Consider the following 12844-nt stretch of genomic DNA (forward strand, 5'->3'; position numbering starts at 1 on the left):
CCTAACAAATAAAAGGAAGCCAGCCTTCGAGACGAGTTCAGTTTCTGGTCAGCAAGCCAGTCAGTCTTGTGTAGCAGTGAAGCCAGCTTCGAGACCAGAGTTCGACTTGAGTGTGTGTCCGCAACTGTGCGGGCGTCCAGGCGAGTGCGGCGTATCCGGAGTCTGTGGTTCGACGTGCAGTGGGCCGGAGTTGGGGGACCTGAGTTCGAAGTTCAGTGGACTGTCTCTGCAAGTCTTGGGTTCGATATACGGTGACTTGAGTGAATGAGCTAGAAGAATTAGCTAAGGCAAACGAACTGTGAGCTGAGAACTGACAGTTTTGTGTTGTAAATAGTGCTTTGTGAACATTAGTTGAGATTAGGAGTACATTGTTGTCAATAATCCAAGTGAACTGTCATTGTCGTCTGTGGAGAGCAGTAACGAATACTGTGTTGATGTGTGGAGTGAAATACCCATTGTTGACGGGAGTGTTTAAATTCAATTATAGAAAGTGATTATTGTTGCGACAATAAAAGTTACATTATTGTTTTAAATTAAAAGTTACAATATTTACAACATTATTAAAGCCGGAATGCATTATTTAACAAAAATTTGTAGACAAACATTATTGTAACAGTATGGAAATGATTATTTTGATAAAAGTGCATTCAAATCGCAATTACATTAAAATAAATCTTTCAATCACTGTTTTCTCGAAACATGACTTTTGCTTATGGGCCTTTTTTCCAGCCACCGCCTCAATTCATTTGTAGTTTTCTGCCTAAGGACAGGTCTTTCACTGCAAACTCGGCATCCTCCAATATTTATTTTCTCCCTTCCTCTTAGTTTCTGCAAATGATCCCTCGTATATCTTAATGTTGTCTATCATCTGATAACTTCTTCTACCTCGAACTTTTCTCGCGTTCATCATTTCTTCCAGTGCATCCTTCAGTAGGTAATTTCTTACATTAGCCAGTGACCCAGGCAATTTATTTATAATTATGATATGAAAATGCTTAATGCTGATCATAGCTGGATTTACTGTAGAGGATGGTAAAGTCTAATAGTGGGGGGAAAAAAAACTGAGAAGTAATACGCTTGTAACATAAATGATGGGTGGACAGTAAGGACGGATGGGCACACAGAGCAGGACAGAACCAGGCAGGACAATAGACAGAGAGACAGACAGATAGATAGAAAACCAGTTTTCGTAAGGTCGAGTATCAGTGACAGGTTAGGTTTGGTAAGTTCAGGCTTTTAGTATGCCTTGCATATACGCATTTTCGTTGGTAGGTAGGTATGGATAGATAGCACAATTACTGTGAAATATAGTTTTTTTTTTATATTCAGTTATGTACCTTGAGTCCAGTTCCTGCACAGGCGATCCCCAGAGCCATTGCAGCTCCATATCTCACGTGAGGGTTGTACGATTCTGCAAGCAGGGACACCACACTGGGACATTGTTCTGGGGTCCTGCAAAGAAATTAATAAAAAGACTTATGGCCAGTTTTTTCAAGTAATGTTTAATTTGGCTTAACAAATGTTAAATTAACAGCTGGTTTATTTTTAACGTTTTGTTAAGATGTTTTCCATTTTTCCAACATAATTTTGTTTAAAATAACCAACACTTAACTTTAACTGTCGTTAACACTATTCTAACTACTCAACAGCAGTTGGTAATGATTTTGCATATATAAGACAACTTCTTATTGGCTGATATTATTATTATTTAAATTCTGTACTATAGAGTAAGTCATGAAACATGTGTAAAATCGTAACCTGTTACAGTAGCCATGATTCATACAGTACAGAGAGTTGATAAATGAAAGTTGCATTGACTACTATTGAATAATAATTATTATTATAAGCATGGTTATATTTTATAATGCTAAATATGAATTTCTGTTTAGAAAAATCTCAGCATTATGACCACCAGGTGACAATAATTACACGAATGTGTGTGTAGTCAACTGTACACAAAACCCCGAGGAGAATTCCGTATCATATAAAATTCTCTAATTCAGGTCCATGTATAAATTGTATGTAATTTCGTCCTAAAGAAGCAATTGCTGCTGAAACATTTTATTATTTACTCACTGCGTATTTTGAAGCACTATTGACATCGGCTATAGTTGAAGAGCCAGTAACATAGAATCTAGAGTTAATAGTAGCTGGTGAATTGGAACAAGTGGCCTATTTCAACTAGATAACATACAACTGAGTTTTATTTTACGACATTAAAATGTGATTATTATAACTACATACCGGTACCTAAGAAATATTAGTAAATTAATACATAATGTGCATTCAAACATAACAAAACTTAATTGGTATATTAACTTTCATTTATTAGAATTATATTATAGCTAGCGATAAGATATGTTTGCACAGGCTTTAAAACAGAAGCGAAAGAGCTGGATTCTTGGAATTTATAATCGTTTTCTTTCCGATGGAAATTTAATTTTCCAGCAGGATAATCACCCCGCGCACACCGCCATAGACGGTTCACGGAAAAGCATGAATAAGAGGAGGATTGACAAATATCGAGACATCCCACCTCAAAATCCAGATGAGTTCTGGGATCAAGTTCTGGTTACCTGGGAAGATTTCGCTAAGGACCAGAACTATTTTCGTGATCTGGTGGACTCAATGCCCAGAAAATGCCAGGCAGTGATAGACGCCGGTGGCATGTGGACAATGTATTAGATCCACATGTGTATTTCTTTTATTTTTCTTTAATTTGTTTGTTTATCTTTGTTTTATTTCGGGAAGAAAATTGATCTCCCAAGAGTTTTTTAAATTCTCCTAGTGGAGCCAGAGTTGCGAAATAATTCGTTCCACTACACAAAATTAAAAAAACGAAGAAAGGTAACATGTATAAAAACTAGTTACGTTAATAAAAAAAAAAAGTTATCGCCCGGAATCGAACACGGACCACTAGAATGGCAAGTCAACTCGCTACTGACTGCTCCACGCGAGTTATGACGTAACTAGAGCGACGAGGCGTATATAGCTGCTCGGCTTGAAATCTACGGCGACAGCTCACATACAAACGTACTCATGTAAATATTTTAATGTTCAGTACTAATTAATGTTTCATTTGGACTGATTTACTGAAGCTTGGTGAAACCGGCCCTTACTCTAAACATTTCTCAAAGAGAAACATTACATGTTATTTTCACAACTTTTGTCTGAACAGCTGTGGTGTTATCCGCCATGTTTAACTGTTTATTAAATGAGTTAACGGCCTGAAATCCTACATTTAAAGTTAACAAACGGTTAAGAATCTGTTAAGCCAAACTGTTGAAGATTTAACAGTCGATAAGTGTTCTAACAATACTTGGACAAATCGGCCATTAATGTTACACACTGCACGATATTAATGTCATAAACTCATAATTAAAATTTTAGGATAAGTTGTTATGGATATATTTTAACATTTTTATAAATATTGAGATATAATTTAGAATTTCATCATGTATTTTGAATGAAACGAAAACTGGCAGCACTTGACACCATTCACTTCATACTTTTTATGCCTCAATAAACACACTTTAATATTTAATACAACATTAATGTGATATTTTTAAATTAAATTTCCCTTTATGAATGGTACAGTATAGCTAATACTTGCAAATAGGAAAAAAAAAGGTAATTACTTGTTTGGTGTCATCAATAGCTCTTCTATTTGAGGGCTAAATGAATATAATTACAAACAAATAAAAACAATGACAAAAACATTTATTTTACAATTTTACAAGATCAAATAAAAAACCAAAATTAGATTTTTAACTCCCAAAAATAACTATAATTGTTAACCAAAATGCCGAACACAGACAGAAAAAAAGAAATTTCGAGATTAACAGTATAGAAAAAGAAAATGTTTGAAGTTGAAAATCTGGAGCTCAGCTGTAAGTTATAATGAACCATCCACAAAGAGATGTGAGTAAACCTGTTGAATTTATGTATTGTTATCTGAATGACTAGTTTCCTACATTAAAGTTTTCCATATTTAAGCCGAATCAATATCCCGGCAAGCCCAAGTGAAATTTATTATTATTATTATTATTATTATTATTATTATTATTATTATTATTATTATATTAGGGCCGGATTTACATATTTGACGCCGCTAGGGCAAACAGGCCCTGCCACTCCCTATCGAGTTAAGAAAACTCATTAATAATCGTGCATTAGGCTATTAATTAAATGAGAGGTGCATGCAAGACCTGCAAAATATAGTAAAGTGATATAACATAAATTATATAATTTAATTTTATCATGCCTCATTTTTATGAGATAACCTTCTTCCTGTTTTATGGCGAGCTAAGTCATCTAGCAGATCATCAAATTTCACATTCTACCAGGGGCGAAACATGCTATGAGACATTGAGACAGTGTCTACACAACTTTATCTGTGTTCATAATAATTAAAATTCTAAGCTATATTAATATTTGGAGTTACGAAGTTACTGGTTACATCAATCAGCGTCGACCTGGTTGGCGAGTTGGTATAGCGCTGGCCTTCTATGCCTAAGGTTGCGGGTTCGATCCCGGGCCAGGTCGATGGCATTTAAGTGTGCTTAAATGCGACAGGCTCATGTCAGTAGATTTACTGGCAAAAGAACTCCTGCGGGACAAAATTCCGACACATCCTGCGACGCTGATATAACCTCTGCAGTTGCGAGCGTCGTTAAATAAAACATAACATTTAACATCAATCAGTTAACATGATCACACCATTGTGTTAAAGTAAAGCACTCTTCCACAATATCTGACGATTGCCCGAACCTGTTGTTAGGAGACACGCTTGTCCCTTCGGATCTTCTATTTTGCCATTCGGCTGGCTTGGGGCATGTGGACCGAGTTAACAGGTGCATGTGTAGCACAGCTCACCATCAAACCTCTTACGAACGCTGTGAGACATTCCCAATATTGTCTAAATTCTCTCTCATCTAGTGTGGCTGGTAGGTAACAAGTATAGCAATGAAAGCTTAATTTCTAGTGCACCGAACGTTAATGTTATGGCGGATTATTAGTTAACAATAGTGATGAGATAAACTGCTCTTTTGTGTTCCCTGTTCGACCTGTGATTGCTCATTTATGATCACGGTGATCTTAGACAGTGATAAACAGTGACTGAACTCCGAACTTGTTCGAGGTGAACAATGAACAATTCATTCTTCCCCGCTCATTAGAGCGTCTCACTGCGATGTTTCAATGATCTCGATATTTCGCACATGGTAGGAACGGGTAAGAAAATGTTGAGGTTATGTGTTTGTACTTCACAGAAGTAAAGCCTGGCTGCCCAATATAATTATAGTCCATTTTATCTTGTCCAGTATATTCCTGAAGTGAAATATTATGTAGGAAAAAACGGAAAATTAGTAATTTTGACATAACTCACACATCACTTAGAAGATGAATGAAACATTCTTATTTTTAAAATCATTGTCATATTTCGTAAAATTTTGTTATTATTGTAATTCTACTAGTTGAATAGTGTAGTCAATTAATAACATCACTGCTTAAAATAATGGAATCACATTAAGCAATGTAAAAACCTGCCAGATTTTCGGCTGTCGGCTGACATAGTATATTTTCTGGGTTTAAGAAATTGAAACCTGCTAGGATCAGCCTGAAATCTACTGAGTTGGCTATACTGAATGTATTGTTAAAATCGGGCGCTCACAGTTCCCGGGCGTAGTTGTTCTCAGTGTTGGCACCAACGAGCGTCACTAGGTAGCAGGGCAGCGCACGCAGTGAGAAAAGTACATGAACTGTCTCAGCTGGTGAGCAGTTTAGCCCTCGAACTGTGATTACTGTTTAAAAGCTGTTTAATCACAAGTGTGATCGTGATTTTTCGATCACCGTGATTTCTGCTCATCACTAGTTATCAGTTATTTTATAAAATGCGTGATAAAAGCAATTCTGATTCAATTGACGTTTTATTAAATACAGGTTTCTCGTTCTCATCTTATGAATAAAAATGCGACATGAAAAATCGAAAACCTACTCCCAATTCAAATACAATTCAGAAGTATGGCAATATGAACAAGAAATTCAAAACACAATGGCATTCCAAATACAAGTGATTGACTGGTAGCACGGAATTATGTAGGTACTTCAAAACAAAGTAAGGAGGTTAGTATAGTAGTCTCGTTTTCATTATGTCGCCCCAGGCCTAAGAGGCCTACTGGGAAATCCAGGCCTGATTATTATTACATGCATTCAAATGGATAACGACACGGAATTAAAGTATTTAGGTATTCGTACTTCAAAACGACAGTAAGGAGGTTAGTATAGTACCAGTGAGCTCTAGACTATACTATACTATACTATACTATACTTTAGTATAGAGCTCACTGTATAGTACGTAGTCTCGTTTTCACTATGGACAAGCGGCATGTAAAAGATTTTCGTTATTGCGTCACTATTGTTGTTCGTTCAAGTCTTTGCAATCGGAACCGTTCGCTCTTTAACTGTAAATTAGCTCTTGATCACTTCACTTGTAGTGCCTCGTTGTTGCCAGATCTTAGTTAATTACAGCAACAATTAGAACAATAGGTTTAGACACGACGGAGAAACACTAGACGTGGCAATGTCGCATACGTCTTAAAGTGGTCAGGTGGCTACAGCAATGTATTATTTTTACAAGTCAGTAATGCAACTGAGATCAGTAGCTCACACATGAATGTTTCGTTATCGCGCCACTATTGTTCAAGTCTTTGAAATCGGAACTGTGATGCACTTTAACTGCTACTTAGCTCTTCGTCACCTCACTTGGAGTTCTCGTTGTTGCCGGACTTTAGTTAACGGTAATGACAACTTGAATATTTCTAGTTTTACACAGAGTGAAGAAAAACTAAGCGTGGCAATGCCGCATACGTTTTTAAAGTAGGTCAAGTGGTTACAAATAATGTAACTGAGATCGGCAGCTCACAAACGAATGCTGCTTGTCCATAATGAAAAGGGATTACTATTAGAAACTACTGTACTTACGCTTGGCAAGAGAAAAGAGCAAGTATGTAAACTGAGTATGACTCATGAGATAAAGGCATTACTTGTTATTCTAAAAAACATTTCTTTCCATACTTGCAATTAAGTATGTCTGTTTCTATTGCACGTAACTAGAAACAGGTACATCATGGTCAACGATTGAGTTCAGAATTAGATATAGATATTACTCCCAGACTCGCTACAATCTTCCTCGTAAGATTTTCAGTCAACACTGTCAAGTGTACGTTTAATTTTCAAGAGCTACAGTGCGATCAGTTATGCTTTCCCCCGCGACGCGGGGTTTTTCCTATGAGCGAGCCCTCACTCGTTTGCCGCGCACTGGAGGGAGTAGGAAGCCTGCCTACTTGCAGTCGTAGCGCAGCTGTTCCCGGGTGTGTTGTGTTGTTCGTTTCTCAATTCGACAGTATAAATAAAGTGTATTATGCCTCGTGAGTTTACAACGGCACAGCGTGTCTTTATTTACCATTCGTATGTGTTAACTCAGCTCGTGAAATTCGAAGATGGTTTCAAGAAAGATTCCCGGGTGTAGACGCTCCAGATCGTAAAATAGTCCATAATTTTTATCATAAATTTCAGGAAACTAGTGTCCAGCCTAAGAAAGCGTAGGGTTCTCACCGAGAAAAGATTACATGACATTCGCAATCATTTAGAAAATTCTCCTAGAAAATCTTTTCTGTGGCACATGCTCTTCAGCCAAGTGACCCCATACGCAGGGGCACATTTTGTGAGTCGACAACGATCCTAAACACACTGCAGAAATTGTTCGTCTGTGGACCGTCTATAATACCCCTCATCAACTCCTCCACAGTCACCAGATATTAAACCCGTCGAACATCTTTTGAATGAAATGAGAAGAAGAGTGCGTAAATACGCCATTACTAGTATAAAACAATTGAAGGAAGATGCTTCTGAAAGAATGGCGAGAAATAGGGGCTGAAGTCACTGGTAAGCTTTTGGTTCCATGCAAAACAGCTTAAGATGGTTATTCACAGAAAAGGGAAGCCAACGAAGTACAGTACTAAATGAGTGATCATTTTGCGTGTGTAAGCAAAAAAACTGACCAAAATTGTACTGTGCTTATATTTGTGCTCACCACTTTTAAGAGACAAAAAGAACAATTATTTTATTTTCTGTGTTAAAGTAACTTTTATTTTGAATTCTAGAATATTATTTTATACTTACAGTAGTGGAGATTAATTTATTTTCAGTTCCAATGTTATAATATGTATAATAGAGTAAAATATACATTTGTAAATCATATCAAAATCAGTTACCTCCAAATTATGACTCGGAAAGAGTTCTGATTAATCTTATACTTATGTGTAAATATATTTCTGTGAATTATAGTCTATATAAAATAACTGTACTTGTACACATATAAACTTGAATAATATCAACATAAATTTCTAGACATATGGTACCTATTGTATGTTTGGCGAATTCTGAAGATGGACTCCAAAGTTCGGCCTTTCAATTAGAACCGGATATTCTGAGGAATATGGACATCTTCGTTGTTAACTCTATATTTACAATAAAACTTACAAGTTTTATTGTATATATTAACTATCTACACTACCATTTGATCTGTGAATTGGGAAAGTGTAGGCCTATATATCAACAAAATTGAAAATTATGCAATGGATGTTATTAATAACATAATTATTTAGAATCTCTTTTGTTAAAAAAAAACATACTAGAATTAAATCCTACAAAACAATGACGAGACAAACTCTCATGGACCGCACGAAAATATGATAAATATCGAATCTTCCAGTGAAATTAAGAAGAAATGCAGGCTACGCTAAATTAGGTAAGAAGAAAAATATTAGTTTTTAGAAGAATTAAAATTTGATCAATTTTAATTGGTTATTTTACGACGCTTTATCAACTGCTGTAGTTATCTAGCATCTGATTGAGATAAAGGTGATAATGCCAGCAAATTGAGCCCAGATTCCACCGCCGAAATTTACCTAGCATTTGCTCTTAATGGATTGAGAGAAACCCACGGAAAAAATCTCAACCAGGTAACTTGTTTCAACCAGGATTTGAACCCGACGCCGCTCGTTCACGGTCAGGCATGATGTTACTCTACAGCAGCCGTGGCGAAAATGTGATCGTGAGCCGAGCCACTGTGTAACCTGCAACGTGCATAGCACCTATAGAGGGAGGCGGACACCCGAAGAGGAAGTGAAGCAACTGTCTGACTTATTAACGGATTTTCTTTTTCCTTACGTCAAGCACTTAAATATAATTTTATACAGTACAAGGTTACAAACTAATGTGTAGTACGTGTAATGAGAAAAGAAATGAATAAGAAAACATAGGACACTTTGTTACAACCTAAAATTAATTGTCTTCAGAATGTCTCTGCGACAGAGTTTCAAAATCAGGACTTATGTCACGTATTGCCAGTCGTAGTTGATCACGAAGGTATTTGTCTGTCAGTCGTGATCTAGATTTGGTTTTTACTATATTCATTGTTGAAAATAATTTTTCACAAACGTAAGTTGTAGCGAACATGGCTTTAACAGAGCAAGCGAAAGAACGAAGCTTCGGATATTTATTTTTTGGCAAAGATATGAAAAGTTCAACATTTATCAAGTCCTTACATCTAGATTTTATTTAACATCACATTGCATATCTGTGCGTTTAAATTGAAGATCTAACCGTATTATTCGTACATCTGCTGAAAAAGGATCGACGTACAGAGATAATGATGATGGTAATGATGATGATGATAATAATAATAATAATAATAATAATAATAATAATAATAACACTTAAACTTATAATGTTTCATGAGTGACATGTAGTATAATGCCGTTTTAAGTTACACAACCGTTTTCCTCGTATTACTTGTGAAAAAATCATACATTTCATATTCTCATCAAATTGGCAGCAAAAAAATGCGTCCTCCCATCCTACTTGAAACTTTCGTTTTTGTAGAGGTACATGGTTTCGAGAGAGACATTGCGACGATACGCCACTCGCAGGTCAGAGACAAATACAAATGAGTTTGGCTCCAGTGAGTGAAAGAGTGGGAGTTGGGGGAGGTAGGGAGCAAGAGAAATGCATAACTATCATTGCGAGCCACAATGTGCTCGCGAGTCACATTTTCGCCACGCCTTCTCTACAGAAACGGATGATCCAATTTTATAAAATATTCAAATTATAGAACAAAACAGAGATCCCATGTCCTTACAATTACTTCCTTGCCAAATGCTAAATTACCATAGTCAAGGGAAAAACCTTGGGACAGTCCGTTAAAATGTTGGAATGAGACCATAACAGATCATCAGACATAGCATATGAAAGGACGAAGAAATCTATACACAAAGTCTTTAAAGGTAGTAATGTGTTCCGTATGTGAATATTATACTTTTAAAATAACTAATTTAATGTAAAATGTACTTTTTCACCTTTAAATAATATAATGTTCAGGTTAACAGTGAGCTCACTTGCACTTCGTTGTGAACGAACGTTATTCGAATGTTCAGGTCCAGAGTGAGCTCACTTGCACTTTGTTGTGAACGAACGTTATTCTATGTTCAGGTTCAGAGTGAGCTCACTTGCACTTCGTTGTGAACGAACGTTATTCTGATTTACATTTATGCCCTTGCAGAACTGCTCGTTTCACAAGCCAGCAGTAATCAGCTAACATAGATACATTACAACGACTCTAATATATCCTTTCTATTTCTTTCATGTCCTGCTGGAACCTCTCATCATGTTCTTAGCTTAAGGCTCCTAAATTTTCAGCGAGGTGTTCGAGATGAGAATATACGAAATGCAGTTTTAGACTAAGGTTGCATCCAAGTAGGAATTTTCTAACACCACGGTTCTACCTCTAAGTCATTCAAGCTGTCGGTAAATGTGAAATCTGTCATAAGTTTCTCAATTTGTGGTCCATCAAATACAACCTCTTTCACTTTTGGCTTCTGATATAGGTGGAGATTTACTACTGAGATATTTCAAGCATGAACAGTCCTGGTCCAGAGCTTTTACAAATTGTTTGATGATATCGAGCTTAATGGGCGATGATATAACTTTGAGTAGATTAATAAAACTTTAATATTTTACTTTTTATATTCAAAGCTTTCGCCTTTTGGCCATACTTTATTTTTCACTGTTTGTTTCTCCCTCTAGAGTCTCTTTTATATTATCGCAAAATGGACCAATAGTTTCCTTGGTACTTAAATTTGCAAGACGCTTTGGGATTTTTCAAAACTTTCTTTCAAGAACAGATGGGATTTTTCAAAACTTTCTTTCAAGAACAGATGAACACTGATTGCTGGTTACAAAGAGTCATCAAAGTGATTTGTTGGTTCATCCCAGACCACTAGTATTTCAACCGTTTTCTGTGCCTCACATTCGTACTGGCAGCTAATCTTTTGTATTTAATCTTACCAATAGAGCACGTACCCCTGTATGAATTTTCCCGGTGATTTTGGAAGGTTTCCTTTTAAACGCTAAGTTAAATAATAAATTAAAAATGTGGATAAAAACGATCTCCTGAAAGAGAACATTACATTGCACAGAAACAAATCGAGAAAATACAATCAGTGGGACACTTCCGCATTTCACTACTACTTACAGAAGTAGTATTTCATTTAATGAATTTTCAAACTGCAGATGTTACTAGAGGTTATTCAGTGCCGGGAAACATCAGTGAGAAAAGGCCGACAAATTTTGCCTGTGTCAGAGACAGCGTTTTTTACCTGCTGTAAATCTGTCACACGGCATGCACAACATTACTTCCCTTACTTACCATGTTAAGGATTTTGTTGTCTTTCAAAATGCATTTCCTCTGTCGAGTTTGAATCCGCGTCGTTCGGGTTCAGCAGCCAGTATGGTAACCACGAGACCAGCGAGGAAGACTACTTACTTCTTATGAAAAATTAACCAACAAGAAGAACTTAGGGTAACCAAGAACAAGATGGAAACAAAAGAATCTCCTAAATCTCTAGCCAAAATCTACAATAACGGAATTCTACATTTTCTGGTGAGTCCAAATTATATTACAGTTGACAGGGCCAGTGTTCTAACTCCACACTTTCTGGCGAGTTCAAATGGTATTACAGTCGACAGAGCCTGTGTTCTAAATCCACACTTTCTGGTGAGTCCAAATCGTCCACACTTTCTGGTGAGTCCAAATGGTATTACAGTCGATAGAGTCAGTGTTGTAATTCCATACTAATTCCTCACTTCCTGGAGAATCCAAATGGTATTACAGTCCACTGAGCGCCATGGTCAACAATATAAATTCTATAACGGTTGAAGTTTAGACGTTTTGCTGCTGAGGTCAGTTATTGATACTTTTCAGTAGGCTACCCGCCACTGAATAAAAACTATATCGGTTCTGGTGGTGGTAGTGGTAGTGATGACAGAGATACATAATTGAAAAACTGATGTAAATAAGAGAGAAGACGAACAGGAGATATACACATACAAAACGATGTGTTAAAAACAACATGATCGGTATCAAAATCGCTAAACACGTGTATTTTCGTGAAAAAGCTTAAAACCTATATACACTTCACAATCATAATAATATGCGTATGCCTGCAGCGAAGCTAAACATAATCCTTTACTACAGACACGTGTGAGATAAAGTACTCAATCGATCTCCATAGAATGACAGGAGCAGAGACCAGCGACACTCCAATTGGCAATCAGCGCAGATCAGCAAACACAGACCGGCTATGTGTGCCACCCTCACAAGTAAACAGAACACACCACACTTCTCACAGACAGCAAGGGTCTAGACTCCATAGTCAATACGTGCTATGGAACGAAAGACCATAATCATGCTATTTGCACTTTCTCATTATGTCCATATCTCTAA

General features: G+C 36.6%; 1 protein-coding gene across 2 annotated transcripts in view; it reads right to left on the reverse strand.

The window, feature by feature from the left end:
- Window positions 1-12844, reverse strand: part of LOC138713592 (26S proteasome non-ATPase regulatory subunit 1-like) — a 222741-nt gene that overhangs the window by 24787 nt on the left and 185110 nt on the right. For both annotated transcript variants that reach the window (XM_069845780.1, XM_069845779.1), the window contains exon 2: window positions 1338-1452. In XM_069845780.1, coding sequence (XP_069701881.1) covers window positions 1338-1376 — 39 coding nt within the window. In that variant the 5' untranslated portion in view covers window positions 1377-1452. The remainder of the gene's footprint in view (window positions 1-1337; window positions 1453-12844) is intronic.

This window comes from Periplaneta americana, chromosome 14 (genome assembly GCF_040183065.1).
Source record: "Periplaneta americana isolate PAMFEO1 chromosome 14, P.americana_PAMFEO1_priV1, whole genome shotgun sequence".
NCBI lineage: Eukaryota > Metazoa > Arthropoda > Insecta > Blattodea > Blattidae > Periplaneta > Periplaneta americana.